At 44.2% G+C, this 18,535-nt stretch overlaps 2 protein-coding genes and 1 long non-coding RNA gene across 4 annotated transcripts; 2 read left to right on the plus strand and 1 right to left on the minus strand.

Moving 5' to 3' along the window:
• The first annotated feature begins 5,365 nt into the window (after positions 1–5,365).
• LOC120452414 lies at positions 5,366–6,691 on the plus strand. Of its 2 annotated transcripts, none has more exons than XR_005616466.2 (3): positions 5,366–5,624; positions 5,684–5,977; positions 6,034–6,691. It is a non-coding gene; the product is annotated as an uncharacterized LOC120452414 (long non-coding RNA). The 2 variants fall into 2 exon arrangements; XR_005616467.2 differs by having other exon boundaries at positions 5,810–5,977.
• A 4,822-nt stretch (positions 6,692–11,513) lies between these two features.
• On the minus strand, positions 11,514–12,786 carry LOC120454046. The gene is made up of 4 exons (XM_039639041.2): positions 12,651–12,786; positions 12,442–12,591; positions 12,181–12,287; positions 11,514–12,033 (listed from the first exon to the last, which is right to left on the minus strand). Exons 1-4 carry the CDS (start codon positions 12,651–12,653, stop codon positions 11,991–11,993), a joined length of 303 nt encoding a protein of 100 aa, XP_039494975.1. The 5' UTR covers positions 12,654–12,786; the 3' UTR covers positions 11,514–11,990.
• Positions 12,787–13,028: 242 nt separating this feature from the next.
• Positions 13,029–13,645, plus strand: LOC120454045. The gene is made up of 3 exons (XM_039639039.1): positions 13,029–13,183; positions 13,238–13,393; positions 13,454–13,645. Exons 1-3 carry the CDS (start codon positions 13,156–13,158, stop codon positions 13,570–13,572), a joined length of 303 nt encoding a protein of 100 aa, XP_039494973.1. The 5' UTR covers positions 13,029–13,155; the 3' UTR covers positions 13,573–13,645.
• The last annotated feature ends 4,890 nt before the right edge of the window (positions 13,646–18,535 follow it).

The following is an 18,535-nucleotide window of genomic DNA, read 5'->3' on the forward strand; positions in this document are numbered from 1 at the left end:
TCTTGGCTTGGAACCCGGTTCCCCTTCCCCCTTCTCCCTTCCTCTTGCCCCTCGAATCGGTTTAACTTGGCTTATTTATTAGGGTTATTTGCTCAACGAGTGGTGGTCTGTAACCACATGTGTGTGTGTGTGAGACGTCCTTTCACACACAAGAACACACACACTTGCTATCGCATGGGTAACTACCTGCTCATTTTCACCTGAGTACGTGTTAATTTTGTATATTTATCTTTCTGTTTCCCGAGTTCTCCTAGATCTGAGCTGAGCGCTGGCAAATAGAAAGATTGTATAAATTTCATCGTAAGCGGGAATGACAGCGGCACCCAAAAACAAGAGCAGTCCGAATTCCAATTAACAGCTGCCAGCTTCTTTGGCCCAAAACCAAAATAATAATACACAAAGCCATAGCCCGGCAGAAACAACAGCTCCAGCTTCAGATTCAGCTCCGGCAAATGGAATTGTATCTGACACGTTCAACTTTGACGTTGACTTTGGCTTTTCCTCAGTTCTGCGCCCGAGTTTTCCCCGCTGACAACGTGGGAAATGCAAATGGCAAGACGGAGAAGTTACCAAGTTTTGGACAAACACTCATGCACATGCCGAGAGGAACAAACAAAGGCTTGGAGTAAACCCATAAGGGAAAAAGCACTGCAAGAAAGCGGGGAAGCCCACCAGCAGTTCTAGTGAAAGTGCCTACGTAAAGCTATTCATTCACGAAGTGATAGTGTTTGGTTTATCTTAAGAAAATCATATTTGAATATTTTTAGAGACAGTTTACTGTTTTTAAATATAACACTGTGTACTATCTATCTGTTAGTATTCTAAAAAATGTATGAATTAAATTTGCCCAGTGAGTATTCAGTTTCCACTTGTATCCGCACCGTCTACTTTACTTTGAACTCCCTTTGTTTCTTTCTCAGCCCCACCCACTTTGGGCCTTCCCTTTCCTTTTCCCTTTCCCTTTCGGTTTTCCCATTTCGGCGTTATTGTTTTGTTTCATATTTTGTCTTTTTGTTTATCCCATGGCTGTCAGCTTCCTTCGATATTTGATATGATTTTGTGTGAGTTTCGCTGGGTTCGTCGGCTACCGTTGGCCGCATCGCATGGTTTTTGTTTGCCTCAAGAAGGCGTTGAAATATGCATATGAGCCGCATTTCCGAGTCTCAAGTGGCAGCGATGCATTTGCTGCAAGCGGCACATGCGCAACATATGTGAATGTTGCATTAGCAGTTGCACTTCCAGTTGCAGTTGCACTTTTTAATTTGCAAATGCTGCCTGGCCGGAAGTTGGCGCATCTCTGAGCCGCTTCAGCAGATTCCAGATGCCAGATGCCAGATGCCCAGCACACACTCCCCAGATACTTTCGCAAATGTAAAAATAGTTTTGCACCAGCAGATGCAAATTATGGGATAAATGAAGCGCACTGCCGAGGAAGGTTTCCAGTTCCTGGAGATCTGCAAAAACGGGTTGCCAGTGGAGGTGATATCATTGCAACAAAGTTGGTGTTGGGCTTATCGCATATCTGGTTTCTGTATCAAAAATCAAATATATCAAACTGGTTTAGGTTGCAATGCATAAACATCCTGTCGCGTGGCTTTAACACTCCAAGTGATTAAAGCATTTTCCGATGCCTAATTGATGCATCCGCCGGTGGCAAAGATCATGGTGCATAGCATAAACATTGTAGACAGCCAGCCAAAGGAGTTGTAATTTATACGTAAATTTATTAATTCAAATTGTGTTTGTATGCAACAAAGCGGCGGCTCAGTTGGCAAGAGTTGCCGCCTCCGAACTGAAAATAAACACATTCTGCATGGGATGGGGACACTTGATGGGCCATTGTGAGTGAGCGCGTGATATACCCAGAAGCGGATTTGACTCCACAAATCCACGTTGACATAATTTGCGCCACATGTGTGCGCAACACGCAGCAGCAAGCAGGCCGTGGCATACGTTTCAGCGGTTCAAAGGCTTCCCTTTTTTGGGGCCAAAGTTAAAAATAAAAATCCGTTTTAAACACGTGCGTGGCGGAGACAGTCTTCTTCGAAATGGGGAGCAGTCTTGCAGCTCAGACTGCAGCGCCAGACAACTTCCACTTTGACTGACAATTAATTTCAATTGCGCATTCGCGTTAATCGCTCTTACAAAAAAAGAAAATAGGGAAACTTACTTGATTCCACACTCCCTCAATTATACTTTCTCGGGCTTTTCCCAGTGTGTTGCCTTCTGCTGCCGCTGCTGCTGGAGGAGATTAAAAATATAAGTGACAGCGCAACGTTGATGGGGGATTTCCCGCAAGGAAAATGTCAAGTTCAAGAGTCATTACAGCTGGCTAGATGGAGTAGAACAATACAGAGCATACGGAGCTTGGGGGCCCACAGATGCGAGTGGATCGAGTGGATTATTTTTGACGTTTATGAAGGCTCTAATTGATTTAAGGGAGCGCAACGCATTATGGCATATTCATTCTGAATTTCTTATTTTCTCTTCTTATTTCGGTGGGGCACGTGGTGGTGCTGTTGGTGGTGGGTTGCTGTTGGTGGTGGGTTGCTGGCGGCTTATCAGCGGTGCGGCGGCTCAAATTGAATTAAGTGCACTGGACGCGTTGCCATCACGTGCATCGAGGCCTCGGAAAAGGTGGAAAAAGTGATCCTTGCGACGGCGTACCGGCGGCAGGATGTATGCAGTTGCTTTTCCGTTGTCCTTTTTCGAGCTGGCTAGCTGCTGCTTGTTGTTTGCACTTTTCAGCCTTTCCTTTGCCATGCCCTCCATCGCTGCCTTCGTTTCCCGCACGTCGACGTCGACCTCGCACGTTCCGCGGTAAAGTCACGTATTTTCCAGGTAATTTACGTTGGCGAAACTGTTGCCATCAATATTTCTGGCCATGCTGGCCGTTGATTTTAGCCGCATCTTCATCGGTGCGATGTTGTTTTTACTCATTCCCGCTCTCCCGTGTGCATGAAATGCGTTTTTTGGCCTTTGTACGTGAGCGTTGTCCCTTCGGCCCCCGTTCACTTATTGTTTTCCTCACTCCTGCTGCTCCTGCTACTCCTGCTACTCCTGCTACTCCTGCTACTCCTTCTACTCCAGCTGCAACACCCACACCCAGTTATCCTGGCCGAGGAGTGCAGCGAAATGTGCATAACGTGACCGGGTTTCTTAGTTGGCTTTTAGCCGTCCAAGTCGAGTTCGAAAGTGCACAGGACACAGGAAATGGCGCACTCGCTGCTGATACTGCTGCCCCTGCTGCAACTGCTGCTATTTCACTTGAAAACTTTTCGACAACTTTCGGACAGTTGCCAGGGATACTGCCGCGAATCCTGCTGAGTTGTTTGTTTGTGCTGCTGCCACTGCTGCTACTCCTGCTACTCCTCCAGCTGCAAGTGCAACTGCTGCGGTTGTTTGCGGTAAATTAAGTTGCTGCCATTGAAACTGCACTTGAGTTAATCGTTTAATTGGTTCATGTTCGGTGGCGGGTGGCGAGTGGCGGGTGGCCCTTGGGGCAAGGTGGCAACTGGAATTGATGGCCCAACTTTCATCGGGAGATCAGACAAGCAAAGATCAAGCCACTCGCTGTATAAAATCCCCGTAAATCCTTGCCCATTTGAGAAGTTTATTTATTTCACGATTCTTGTTAGGGATGATAGAAAAGCTCAGTTATACTTATGTGTTCGAATAAAATACTTAACTCTTGCATTTTTAATAAATTTATTTTATTAATCTTTATTGTATAGATATTTTATTCGGTTTCTTATAGATTATATTCCGTCTTATGCAAATTTCTTGTATCTAGTACACATTTTAATTTTCTGTCCCAGAAATTTTCATAAGAAACGTCTAAAGTTCAAATTTATGTGTGGCCTCACGCATTTTACGAGATTCATAAAGAGCAGAAAGTGAAATAAATAAATTAATATTTTATTCAAGTGGCGCGGAGGAGGCAAGTACTCGAACTGGTTGGCCAGTAAGGGCCGAGACTGTTTTATGGCCAGGACTTGTTCCGAGTTGTTGGCCCTGTTTTATGATGGGTTGTTAATTTTTAAATGCATTTTTGCCCTCCATCTCGTGAGCTTTTGAGGCACAGCCCAGTGTATTTATGTGCGATCTGTGCCTCGGTTTGCAGGGGTACTCAAGTGGAGGCTGTTGATTTTATTTCCAGAGAGTGCAGAGAACACGCGAGTCTCGAATCAATATAAAATAAATTCAGGGGGCGTGGCAGGGGCAGGGGCATGGGCTGCAGAAAAAGGGTTGAGCCATGTACTTGCCATAAAATCTCATGAAATATTTAAACAATCAAACTGCGAGTGGAGCACGGATGGTGTGGTTATGGGTGGTTAAAGTTAGCGAGTCTCCACTTTTGCACCTGCCAACTGACAGCCAGGAGATGTTGCTCCTTCATCGCCTCCATTCGCAGTGTAAGCTTATTTAGCAGTTTCCGTTTCCGTTTACCTGTACCAGCTGGCACATCCTGGGCTCCTTCGAGTCGTCCTGTGCAAGTTTAATGCATTTAACGCTTACATTTCAGCCCTCGAAATTGGCAGAAACGGAGCAAAGTTGGCCCGCCCATCTGTCGATTGTCTTGTCGGAGTTTTCGTGCCACCTTTTTCCTTTTTGTCTGGAGTGCTGGCGCTCCAATTCTTCGGTGGAATTTCTCAGAAATTGTTGCCAAACAAACGAATTAAATTTCGAGCAGACGGCAAGCCACTTGAACTATTTATATCCTTTCTGTTTCCGTATCTCTTTTTTTTTTTGTTTTTTTTGTGGCCAGCGGAGAACAAATCCCAGCGCTCATTGAGGTCAGATCGCATTGCGTTTTTCGGGGGTTTTTTCTTTTTTGTGGTGACATTAGTGCAGGACACCCACTGTGCGCGTGTGTGTGTGTGTGAGAGTGTAGTTGCCAAAAAAAGAAATGGTTACAGTTATTGCTTTACTGCCATTTACCACCGCATGCTGAGCTCCGCCCGAGTTGTTTATATCCCAAGGATGGGCGATGCTGCAGATATTGCAGATATAAGTACTAGTACCAGTACCAGATACTGATAGATCGTGGGGTATTGGTATGGCATCTGGATGACTTTGGCTATTTCCTTTTCTCCATTTGGTTAATTGCTAGCTTTGGGTAGTTTTTAATCTCCTAATGGCCCCATGGCTATCCTTTTGTCGGTGGAGCTTCAATCGATTTGCCAATTATTTCAATGATTCCAAACCGTTTGCTTTCTCTCTCTCCGCTTGGCTTTCACACAACTGCTTTCTTCGTTTCCCGGCTGTGGCCGGTCGAGTCGTGAAAACTGAAAACTGAAAGCTGAAAAAATGAAAACTGAAAACGGTTGGATATAGCCAGCCATGCAAAATGCTGGCCGGAACGGAACGGGGCACAACGGACGATGCCAAGCGGAAGCGGAAATAATATTCCCCAGCTCAAGCAGCGGAAATGATTTATTAAAAAACGGACCGGCAGGCAACTGAGAAATCATAATAATCGCAACAATAACAAAAAAAAAAATGGTCGATGTAAGGAAAAAAATGTCAGGGATAAAACTTGGTTTTGTCACACAATAAATCGTAACAGAAATCAAAGTGAAACGAAACTGCCAGGAAAAAGTTGTGAACTCATCGAATTTTCGGTACGCTTTTTGTAGAAGAAATAAAAGCGCATATATAATGATAAAACTTCTATATTTAGATAAGAGTAAATTGCAAAAATAAATCCATTAAGATTAGATTCAAAATTCGCATAAGATTTTCCTACTGTAGCAAGTGCATTGAGTTCTCAGAGTTCAGAATAATGTATATATACCCTGTTTATCAGCATCCAATACAATTGCTCGACAATTACACTGAGGGAGGATTCAGTGCTTAGTGACACAGAAATTCTGATTCTGCTGCTGACAGTTGGCAGGATAAAAGATACAAATGGAGCGCAGCGAGCGTAAAAACTGAAAACGTTTGCAAATGTATCTTTGGCTGCTTAAAGGGGGTGAGTCTTTAAGTCGGATTAAGCTACAGTCATGCATTTGATTTGATCATTTCCAGAAGTCCGGGCACTTGAAGCATAATCACTGAGTGCAGCATATGAAGTGGCTTTTTCAATTATATTTTATACCAAATGCAGTCTGTGAAGGTATTCAATTAGGATCAATGTTATCTATGCATCTTTTGGATTTCGGCTCACTTTGCCCCCTCACATGTCAATTAGCAGGAAACATCTCTGTTTCCCTATCATTAATTACAGCTCGATGGCTGGATTCGTTTTGGGGTTTGGGGGGCTGCAGAGATTTTGTTTGGCCATCAAATAAACAAGCGACTGCAACTGCCACAAAAGCTGATATGCATTGCTTGGATAAACAACATTCTGTGGCTGCATTGCAAATTAAATTTGTCTGAAGCTCTTATCACTTATCACATGGCTGAGCCAAAGTCAAAGAACGCAGGACGAGCTGCATCCGCTCGAGCGCACAAGTTGCAAAACTAATTAGCAGCAAAGTCAGTCAAGAAAATGTAGTCAGCTACCGCTGATGTTGCTGCTGTTGCTGTTGCTTTTGCTGTTGCATCCACCAAAACGCCACAAATGCTCTAAACGGGAGTGAGTTATGGCCCAAAAGGATGAGCAAAAGTGGTGCATCAACCCATTTGCCAGCTGCACACACTAGCTAATAAATTTAACTATAATCCGGCATTGTTGCACTAAGTACTTTTCATATTTACACAATATATAAGCTAGGTGAACGAGCGTGTGTGTGCGTGTGTGTGTGTGTGTCCCGCATTTGCATTCACATTTATGCAGCCGACAGGCCTCAGATGCATGGCTAAAACTGCCTGAAACTGAAACTGAACTGGATGGCAGTTTCAGATGCAGAAGCAGAAGCAGCCATGACACAGGAACGCCAGACAGTCCCGGAGTTTGCTCTGTCTTATGGATACAGTCTTCTGTCGTCTGTCTTCCGTCTTTGCTGGCCTGGCAAATGGGTCAAAAAAGGAGGACGGCTCGGTGCGGGATGCCGCCTCTCCAGGCGACGTTAACCGCATGTGAAAACTTAACTTCCGGCGACATAAACACTGGCAAGCAGCTAGGAGCAAGGAGCAGGGAGCAGGGAGCAAGGAACTTGCTTAAAGTGCACCCGGAAAGAGCAACGAAAGTAAGTGCAGCGTCAAAGCCAGATGAAATATTCAAATGAACAACCAGCTGAGCCGAGCTGAGAGCTCATAAGCAGCGCATAGTTGGGGTCAACTTTTTAGCACAGAGGATCGGTTCTACTTAAGAGCTATATCTACTGATTATTCTAGATAAGAAAACATAAAAAATAACCTATTATTCAAAGCTATACTCATTCTTACCAAAGGTATCTATACCTTTTTAATCAAACTAAAAAAAAAATTGCAATGAATGCTGTGTGTATTAAAACTCAACCTAATGCGCAATAATTATATCAAATATTTATGGCATCAACCAGTGATTACAGCTAGGATACGCAATTAAATGACAGATTTATTAATCATTCATTAAGTAAGTTTAATGGCAATGCATGAATTAATAATACGATTATGACTGTCATTCCTCTGAGCAGTTATGGCTGCTGAATGCGATTGGTAAATACTAAATGTGCACAAAATGAATGTGATAAATTAAATAAAATTATTTTCATACTGTCAGCTCGTGCAACACAGTTTTGACCACAATTGTATGTGGATAACCTGCGGCACACAAGCATTTGACTGACGTAAAAGTGAATGTGTCTAAGCAGAAGTTGGATCGCGTGTTTCTGTGCCAACGCATGTGTGTTTGTAGCTGTGCCACACTTGGCCACGTTTGCAGCCAGACAAAAGGATAACGACGAAAAGAAAAAAAGGTTGACAACAATGCGGGCAGACATTGCTGTGGTTGGGCAAGGATATACGCCTCCATGCCTCCATGCCCCGTGCCCCGTGCCCCATGCCGCCTTTTGCCTGGCAGGTTGTCGACCCGATTGTTGTCACTGCGAACAGAACTTTCGAACCATTTCCGCCGGCTGCAGTTACCAGGTTACCAGCAGCTACCACGCACTGGGCCAAAATTAATTGCATACATGGCCCGCACCCACTTGATTTTTCCTGCTGATTTATACCTGAGCCTCGGATGGCGGAGCGGCATCTGTTTAACTTTTGGCCAACGTCAGTGCAGAAATTAGGTGCCCAACTCAACGAAGACGATCGCTTCCTGTTGTTTGAGCCGCAAGCGAAAGTTGTTTGAGCCCTTTTCGCTCCTCCTGATTTTCAGCCAAAGTTTGGAAAGTGAAAAGTTTGCCAGCGAGCCGGAGACCGAATCAATGATTAGCAGCAGCAGCAGCAGCAGTTTTAGAATCGAAAAACACTGTGGGCGGAGCTTTATGGCTGGCAGCTAGTTATAAAGTCATTTCGTTGTCTGAGCGTCTGAATCCAGGACCCTGAAAACTACCACATAAGCGTGAAGCTCATGGCGTTGTCGCCATGACCCAAAAATTGTACCCGGAATGGCCCACTTAGAAGGCGCCGTGAAGCCTGCTACAGATCCTTTGATGGCGATAAGGAGACGGGCGAAGGACGAGAAAGGAGCAGGCAAAAAGCCGCTTAGAGTCCTGGGGAACCCTGTCTCAGCATCTCGCCTCATTGCATGCCACGCCTGCTTGCCCCGAAAGGATCCCATTACTGTGTACCGTTCTTACCGCAATCAAAATTGTTACTTTCTAAGCCAATATGTTTTATGATGTATGAAATTTGATGTTGCGATAACATTTTACACGCCTGGCTGCGCTTTATTTTTTTTTTTGCCCATCTTAAAGGCCCAGTTGAGATTGCTTTTAGCCCGGCTTTTAAAGACTCCAGCTGAATTGGCAACCCCTTGTGGCTGGCTATGTATTTCGTTTGTATTTTTCTTTTTTCCTCACTTTTCTGAGTCCTCTTCCTTTTTTATAGGGGCTGCCGCAATCAACGGCAAAGTTCAATGGGCCAAAACGGATGCCAAACTGCAACTAAATTCGGCTTTTACCAGTGAAATATTGTCAATTTCACAGCCATCCAATTGCGTGTGTGTGTGTGGTATGCTTTTCATGGTGGCAAGGTTAAAAAGTGCAGCTCTTTGGTGTTGATTTTTATCCCCATACTAGACCAAGCGATTTATGCCCTAAAAGGAAACGAGCCAGGTGCTACGTGGTAGCCAAAGTTGTTCAAGATTTAGTGAGTTTACATCTGCTTTATTTCAGGGTATCTAGGTCTGGCGAGGTAGCATCTCGTCGTGTATTACAAACTACTTACACTAAAACAGAAAACCTGACTGGTATAAGAATAGAAGTAGCAACATTTTGGCAGAGATTTTTGGAAAATAGCCACTAAAGGCATATTAGTAGAGCATTTATGACTCGACTGTGACTTTTTGCCGGGCCATACAGCCAATTGAAATGTGTCACCGTTTTGCAGCGTTATGCATGCATCGCTCGCTCCTCTGGGCTCCATAAAAAACGGCGCTTATCATTCGCTTCTCTGCCGGCCATTTTGGTGGAGCGTTTTGGCTTAAGCGCCCATTCTTTTCGACAAAGTCTCTTGCGCTCTCCCCCCGCCCCCCGCCATTTTTGCGGCCATTTTTGTTAGCTTAAAATATTCTTTTTATGCGCTCACAATTTTTAATGCGCTTTGGCCATTTTTATGAAGCTTCTCCCATACTATGTTGCCAGCCGCCCAGCTCAACCGCCGCCTGTCATTTTGTATGAAATTCATGAAGCGCAGCGCGGTTTTGTAAGCGGAAGACTTAAGCTGCCATTGGCCAGTGGTTGCTAGTGGGTTAGAGGGTTTTAGTGGGTGGGTTTGGTGTGTTTGCTGGTCGACTCAGTATGCAAATGGCCATGGCCATGCTATTTAATTATGTATTTAATGCTGCAGTTTGCATAATTAAGCACTGCACTTGAAGTGCACTTTTCGGGGGGATTTTCTGTGCAACAAAAAAACCGTCTTGCTAAAGACTTTATATTTCTCGTTTGCCTGCTCGAAATGAGTTCTAAATGACTTGAATTAACCATTTAACGCTTCGATGCGGCAAAATGAAGAAGCAGGCAGCAGAAGGACCTCCTGCTCGTGTATCCTGTCAGCCATTGTTTATTTATGCTGAGCAAACGCGAGCGTGTGCGTTGCGTGTGAAATTGTCACGTCAACGGCAAACCAGAGAAAGTCAAAAGTGCGTCCTTGGTAACCAAGTCTGCTGTTGGCTGACTGGTTGGCTGGTTTGGCACCTGCCGTTTGCTTTGACAAGAAATCAAATTAACAGCCCGCAACGTCTTGGTGCCCCAAATGGGCCGTGCCGCATTCACCCGCTGAGCAGATATTACTCATACGCCACGTGGCAGATGCCTCTCAAGTGGCCATTGGTGCGTTTTGTGTGTGTGTGTGTGTGTGTGTGCCTTTGGCCAAAAACCATTGACCTAAAACCCCAGGGTCTGGCCAAAGTGGCACTACACCGCCAGCCTAAAATGACGAGCACCCTTAACCCACGACACTCGTTGCGAATGCATTTTAGCCCCAGAGCTTTTACAAAAACAGGATCACATGCATGCATTCATTGCTCAAAAAGTTTCCAACTGCTGCTGTTGGCTGGTGGCTGTGAATGTTTTGCATTTTGTTTTGCCTTGACCAAATTGACCAAATGGGCGAAATGGTTAACTTTACATTTAAGCAGATTACAAAACATCAGCGCAACGCTGGCAGGCTCTATCCTGGCTCCGAGTTCCGAATTGCCGAGCTGCCGAGCTGCCGAGTTTCCCCGTTGATCCTGTTCATGTCAGGAGCTGCAATGCCTGTCAGCCTTGTGTCAATCATTTGCCACTGCGGCAGCCTGTAACTGGCTTTAGTGCGAAGATAATTGTTTTTTGCTGTGCTGTGTGCGTCGACTGCTTCCACCGAGGCTTTAAATTATTTTGTTTCGCTTTTGTGCAGCATTTGGACGCCGAAAAAAAAAGGGCTCCAACGTGACAGTGGCTTAATGGATGTCGGTCCCTGCTCTCAATTGAATGTGACATCATCAGGCGCTCACCTCCGCATCCCCAACGCCACCCAGTTGCCACCCAATAGCCTCCCAATAGCCACCCAGTGGCCACCAGAACGCGGCGATGGCTAATTGCCACCGCCTATTTGAGGGCAAAGCTAATTTCGATTAGGCAAAGCCGCAGACAGCATCAGAAATTTCTGTTTGGTTTCGGGTTTGTACGTTAAATTGCAATTGCGGTTGACCGGTAAAAAATCAACTGACTTTTGGAAAACCAATTGATTGCGCAAGGAAAGGAGTCAATCAACAAAGCCAAAGTCAATGAGTTTGTAATAATCGGCGCAGTTTTGAGGTTTTTTCGGTGGGCCACAAGTTAGAAATCCCTTTCAAGTTGAACACATAAAATAATTTTAATCCTTTTTACCATTTTATTTTATATTTACTTAAAAAATTATTAAGGTTATAAATTATTAAGTATTTAAATTATTAAGTTTATAAATTGTTAAGTATTTAATTTATTAAATTTTTAAATTATTAGGAATATCAATTTAGCAAATCCTTGGAATTTGAAGCCAAATTTAGGATTTAAATAAATGATGCAACAGAATTGTATCACATGTTGGTAGCAAATAAACGCTGGCAGCATTGGTGGCAAAGAGTGAGAGCATCGTTGATTAATTTAATTACGTGGCCCGGAGTCGGACGACGGCTAACCGCTTCAGTGAACCAATTGAAAAATATTTTATATTTTAATTGAATTGCATTAAAATTCAATGCGCAATTTAATTGTCATGGGCTGAGGGCTGTTGACGCTTGGCATCCAGGCATGTCAATTGATTTGCCAACGGTGGCATGCCACATCGCAGACACTGGCAACAATGTTTTCAATTTTTCGCTTTTTTTCTGTGGATCTGTCTGCACATCATTTGATTAAAATAATTGGTATTAGTGTGCCACATTCCGCAATAATGGCACATAATTATTTGACAGCTCGCTAATGAGGCGGCTATAAATATTCTAATGATTTGCGCTCGTTAAGCTTCTTGAACCTATAAATAGTCATATAAGAAATACGTTAGAATCAGTATCCATCTAAGCTTTGTTGCTAGCTGTAACAAATTTATTATTTACATTGTTGGCAAATCACAGAGGCCCAAAACGTAATTCATTGGCCACACAGTAAGCGAAGCACTTACTTTCCTCCGTTCTCAACGCGTTGACAGCTTGCAGCCTTTGAGGGCGAAAATCGTATTGTCCTTAATTGCTTTTTAAAGGTCTGCCAACTGAGTGAATCAAAGTCTGGCTGCCAGATAGATGGGTGTGTATATGTATATACGTACATATATGTAGAAGTATATATGCACATGCACAGGTGGAGATCGCTGGGCGGATGCCCATGCAACATTTGTTTCAAGCAATTTACTTCAACATAATCATATTAAATTTTCTCCACCTACTCGTTTAGCTGGCTGCTCCTTCTCGTCCTGCTGCTTCTTTTGGTCCTTGTGCTCCTGTGTGTTTCTCGTCTGTGTGTGTTTTTTGTGGGGGCGTGCACATCGTTTTTGTCTAGCAGTTGCCACCTGGACTCCACTACTCGGCCGGTGTATCTGGAAAATTATACTTAAAAGCTGGGAGCGTCCTTCGTACGGAACAAACACACACACACCATCACATGCGTCTGACTTTGTAAGCTGCTGGCTGACACCAATAGAGACTCCGGTACACACGGCTGCAGGGTGTCCTTTTTATAGTTGCTCTGCGGCAGGACTCCTCCGACTCTGGTGTGTTGATTTTTTTCTATTCTCCCCGCCCTCCGACGCTCCGCAGCTTGTGCCTGCCCTGCCCAGGTCGTTGGCTTTTTGGCTCACATGGGGGCGTTTTCATTTCCTTTGCTGGCGGCAAGCAACATGCAACATCCAGGGAGTTTGCTTTCTGGGTTCCGCGTTCCGGGTTCCAGGTTCCTGGGCCAGTGCCAGAGCCTTGCTGCATATACTACAGCAATTATAATTTCCTTCTAATTTCATTTGTAATAAAGTAAAAGGCCTCGCCACGGCTTGAGTCAGGTGGTGATTATGCAAATTCGCTGAAATCCATTCGCCACACCCAATCATTTCCACAACTCACGGCTTGGTGTGTTGTGGGGCAAGATCATTTCCTTCGACCAGTCGACCATGCAGGTTCTTTGGTTGCTTCTCTTGGGTAAGTTTGTGGCATACTGCGTATCTAACACCCAGCTTTAAACCCGGCTTTAAGTATCCTATCTAAGTGCAACACGGGGCGATGGCAACTGCACCACCTGCGCTGCGTGGGTGGATCGTGCGGTGTGTGGCTTTAATAATAGATGCTACACCAGTTTCAAGAGCTCCTGCGAACTGGAAATGATCAATTGCAAGCTACCGGAGGCGTACAGTAAGTTGCTGGGTACAGTGAACGATCGGTATGGGTAACTCAATGTATATATGCTTGCAGAGTTTAAGGAAACGCCCTTTTATGGACACTGCTTCAGATCCACGGTGCAAAAGTGCAAAGCATTTGTTTTGCTAGAGCAGCTGAACAAAAAAGACAAGTCCGTGGAAATGTTCGCTTAGGCAGTTACATTTATTAATAATATAATATAGCTCGAAGTTGTGCCAAATAATATTAAAAAAAACCATATCTTCACCCCCTTTTTAACTGCCATACTGGGCTGCCAGTGAATAAAATATTTTACTTAAATCAGCCAATTAAACTTCAAAAGAACTGGCAGTACTTTGTGGGTGCGGGAGGCTGTGAGTTCGTGGTTGGCCAACGGTGCAGAACAGTCATTAATATGAATGCGTTTTTCCCCTTTTTTTTTCTTGTTGCAACCTTTGCTTTTAAAAAACAAACGGCAACAGTAGCAACATAAAGAAGTATTGCATCAAGCATATAAATGGATAAACATTTATTGCAGTTTATTGAAAAATTGGCGGTTATCGTACACAGTAGCCGAGCAAAAGGGTTACCAGAATGGGAAAATTTGCACGACCGTTAAGCGTTTTAATTTCACACAAGAGACGCAGCGTTAAATGCGCTACATCCAATCGATTGAGGTATATTGTTTTTTCAAATGTATACTCATAAAATATACAATACCTAATAAAATCACTTTATAAGAATATAAAACATGTATATCTGACTGTGATTGATGTGTGACAAAACCTGCTAAAATTAATTTCTCCCCCTGGACATTTGTGTGTGCTAGCTCTGGGTTACGCAAACAGCTATAATTATAATTACGCCACTTCGAAAATTATTAACATTATCCTGGATGTGGCAATCCAAAGGGTGCACCACTGGACGTTAGCTCTCATCACTTACGTACATACGAGTATATATATTTATTCAACCATTTATATTTGTGTTGCGTGCCTGCACTTTATGGCCAGGCAGACACTTGCCGCGGCACACGGGCTGCAGTAAATTAAGTCGTTAATATCTTGTTTATCATGGCCTCCATGGCCAACGACCGTCGACCATTGGCCATTGGCCATATGTTGACCCGGGTCGGTACTATGCGCCAGTTAATTACATGATTTATACCCATAAATATACGCATGCATTGAGCATGATTTATGAAATTAATTATATCCTGATTTCACCGGCCACGTTTTGCCCGTGTTGGGGTAACCAGAGTGATCCAAGGACCAAGATATAGTGACTGGTCTGTTGGATCCGGTGTCCATGGTCAGAAGGCAGAATTCTGGGGTTCGTAGTCTTGATTCTAGGGATCCTTGATCCTTTGTCCGTGGTTTGTTTCACGATAAGGGGTAGCGCGAAGTGCTAATCGGTTTATCACTTGCAACAAACTCGGCCAGCGCGCACACATAATTTAATTGTATTGAGCCAGGCACGAAGGAGCAGCCAGGATGTATGTAATATATATATGTATATGCACATACACATGTGGGTGGGTGGCCAGCTGGCGCCCACTTAAGCGCCGTCCAACTACTGCTAACTCATTATGACTGTTTTATTAGCAGTTGGCGGGGGAAACGCGGAAAAGGCGGGAAACGCCAACAGGATCTGCGTTCTCCTTTCGCGCCGCTTGTTTCATTTACACTCGCTGCCTGAGAATTACTTTATTAGCCTAATTAAATGCGCCACTTGTACGCAAAATGGCACGCGGCTGTGGGCGGCGAGCAAGCCATTAATGAAATTAGCAAAACTGTGAGAGATTTCTTTGCCGCCCCAAAACGCACTAATCAGATTAATTAATTGCACCGTCCTACGTTCGATCGAATGCTACGCAACTGGAGCCATAATCCTGGCCAGCAGCAGCTGCTGATTTGGCATGACACGCATGGCGAAAAGTGCCGCGAACACCCGCGAGTGCACCAAAGTACCCAACCAAACTCACTGGCCATTGTGGCTCTGAAACGGAAACGGAAACAGGAGCCACATGCGCCACAGATAGCGATATATGGCCGGAGGATTATGTCCGCAATGGAGGGCATCGCCAAGTGTCAGTATGCCACATGTACTGCAGAACCGCTGGCTAAACGTAAGCCAGATACTGGCACACACAAGTAATTCCCTTTATTCTTTGCCGACAGTCGTAAGTTTTTAAATATTTACACATATGCGGGAGTGTCCTTTCTGTGTGTGTTCGTGTTTGTATGTATGTGTGTGTGTGTGGTATTTGCATGGCAGCAAGCAATGAAAAATGGCCCACCAGTTGGTTGCTCTGGTTTGCTCCAAGTTTTGTAGTATGTTGAGTTTTCAATTTGGTGTTACAATAGCAAGTAGCAAAAACTAGTCCTTAAAGGTATTATGACCCATTAGTTAAGTACTCAATTATTAGCTAAAGCAATAGTTTTAAGCTTCTCATTTTGAAGAGCACGCCGCTCATGGACCAAGTTTTAAACCTAATTCTTACTTTTCCGAGTAGTACTCTTGTGTTGCAGATTTACCAAAATCCCCAGAAAGCGCTTTCAATTGTTTTTAAAGCACAGCCTTTCCACATAGCCCCCCCACTTCAGTGGGCCACTTTCGATTCCCAGGACCTGTGCTCGTTTTCATAATCAAGTCAGGTAACTTCATTGGAACATAAATTCGCACTTATGAGGCAAAGCTGGAATGTTTGCTAAGCCCACACTATCAGCAATCGACGAACAACACACACATACACTCACCTTCTTTGAATGGGGGAAAGGTAGGTGGTGTGGCGATAGTCATGAAATATTTTTGAGAAAACAATTTTGCTGGAAAACAGCTCTCTGGCAGTGGAAAAACTCGACAATGCTTGCCAACTATGTAACTTGGTTAATCCTATTGATTTTCATTTGCATACAAATTAGAATGTGCACAGCCACATTGGGGAATCCAGGAGTAGAGCTCGAGTAAGAGTAAGGAGTGGGCGTGGACAAGTCAAGGACTCTTCCGGCAGTTGGTTAGCAATCTGCCAAAGGATTTCAAACTAAAAACTCTGCAAGGCTGCAAGGGCTGACTGGTTGGCTGGAGGTGGGAAAAAAAGTGTTTAACATGTGTACAACCATATCCAGCTGAGGGAGAGGGCTTAAGCTTCTTATGCCCTGGCATTAAATTTCAATTTAAGCTGGACGCTTCGAAGGCGAACTCCGCATCCTGGCATCCTTTCGCAGGGTAAGGGGGTTTGCCATGGTGCTTGGAAAGCGACGAAGTGCGAATGCTTTGTGAAACAATTAGCATCTTGCTTAATTGTTAGCAGAGCGCAAGAGCGGAATATGCGAGCGAGTATGCGAGTATGGGTATATGGGGATCCATGTGGGATAGAATTTTAAAACATTTTAATGGAACATAAACTGAGCTTAAGGAGGCGGAATCCAACCTCATGGGTATTTGCTTTCGCTTTCGCTTATGCTATTTTGCTTTTGCCACCCTTTAATGTCCAGTGATGGGAAGTGGTTTGTTTTGCATGTTTTTGCACACGATATTTCATCTTTACGGCGATTGAATAGAATTCGATTGTTTACTAAGAATTTCATTCGATGAAAACCTATGCTTTCATATTATTTAATATATATGCAATTGTTAAAATTAAATTTTCGCAGATAAAACAATAATTACTCATAACAATTGCATAATAAATTGTGTGAAATAAACTTATACCGAATATTATCCATCACTGAGTGCCCAAAATGCGAAAATGAAATTTAATGCGGTGCTGATACTTCTTAAGACCCGTGTTTCGCGCGAGCATTTTAATATCCTTTAATATTTCATTACGGCCCGACATCTGCATGAGCAAACAGCATATGGCACATACGGCGAGCCGTGGGACTTTCCGGCAAGGAATTTCAATTAAGATTAATTCGCGCATGTATAGCCGGCCGAGCTGCGGCACCTTGAGGATGAGATGGAGCTGCTGAGATGGAGATGACAGGATGCCGGTAGGAATGCCAGGTGAAATTGGGGATGCCGATCCCCCCACCTTTTTGGCACCTACAACGACGTCGCGGTTTCTTTTCGCACTCGACTGCACTTGGGGCCACGCCTGAGCGGCGATGCGTTATGAAGAGCGGCTGAGAAAAGGGGGGCGCCTCCAAATTGTGCCACTTAACGGGGAGCAGCAGAAGCCAAAAGTGAAAAAAGTGTACCAAAAACCAAAAAAAAAAAAAGAAAACAGAAAACAGAAAAAAAAGGAGGAAAATGAACAGGAAGCAGCAAGCCAAGCCGCAGCAGCAGCGGCAAAGAACAACAGCAACAAATTAAAATAAACTTTAATCAGGGTGGGCAAACAAGGACGAAAAAAGTGAGTGCCAAAGTAAATGCCGGCAGCACACTAAGTGCTTGCGTTTCATCATCATCATAGTCATCATCATCAAATTCCTGGATGGATGGGATGCAGTGCAGCAGACTTCGCCTCGACTTGTCATCGCTTTTGCTGCAGCTACTTCTGCTACTGCTGCTGCTGCATCACCATTGATAACTGGAGTGCTCGACGGGCAGTAAATATTTTTATTCAAGTTAATAACGTTGCTCTAGTTGGCAGTTTTGGTTGGTTTGCCGTTTGCCGTTGCCGTTGCAATTTCCTTCTGTTTTTGCTTATGCAGCCGTTGCCGGAGCTGAAGCCGAAGCCAGCCTGTTTACGGGCCAAGTCCTTGCCGGCGTCTATTTACCAGCACTGCAGTTGTTTACTGAGGTTTCCATCATCCGTTCCCTATCTGCGCTCCACTGTTTGTTCATTAGCCGCTCGGTCCATGGCAAAATCAGCGGCAACACCAACCAGCAGCAACCAGCAACAGCAACCAGCAACATTCTAAAGGAGCGGCGGATACATTTTTACTCGTCGCTTGTTTTATGCGGTTTCAAATAAATTGCCAGCGAGCATCATTTCCACTTCCCCTGCCAGCGCCAAAACTCCAGCCCCCCATCCCATGATTAAGCAGCCACATTCTGCTCACTCATCAGCAAGCGCTAGATGCACACAAAAAAAAACAAAATATTGATACAAAAAATTTATCACAGTTGTTAATAACAAATTCCCCGAAACGAGAAATGTTCACCAGATTAGTTCCATTGAGGTAAACATTTTTGTTCATTTTTTGTTCG

The sequence above is a fragment of the Drosophila santomea genome, chromosome 3R (assembly GCF_016746245.2).
Source record: "Drosophila santomea strain STO CAGO 1482 chromosome 3R, Prin_Dsan_1.1, whole genome shotgun sequence".
NCBI classification, from domain to species: domain Eukaryota; kingdom Metazoa; phylum Arthropoda; class Insecta; order Diptera; family Drosophilidae; genus Drosophila; species Drosophila santomea.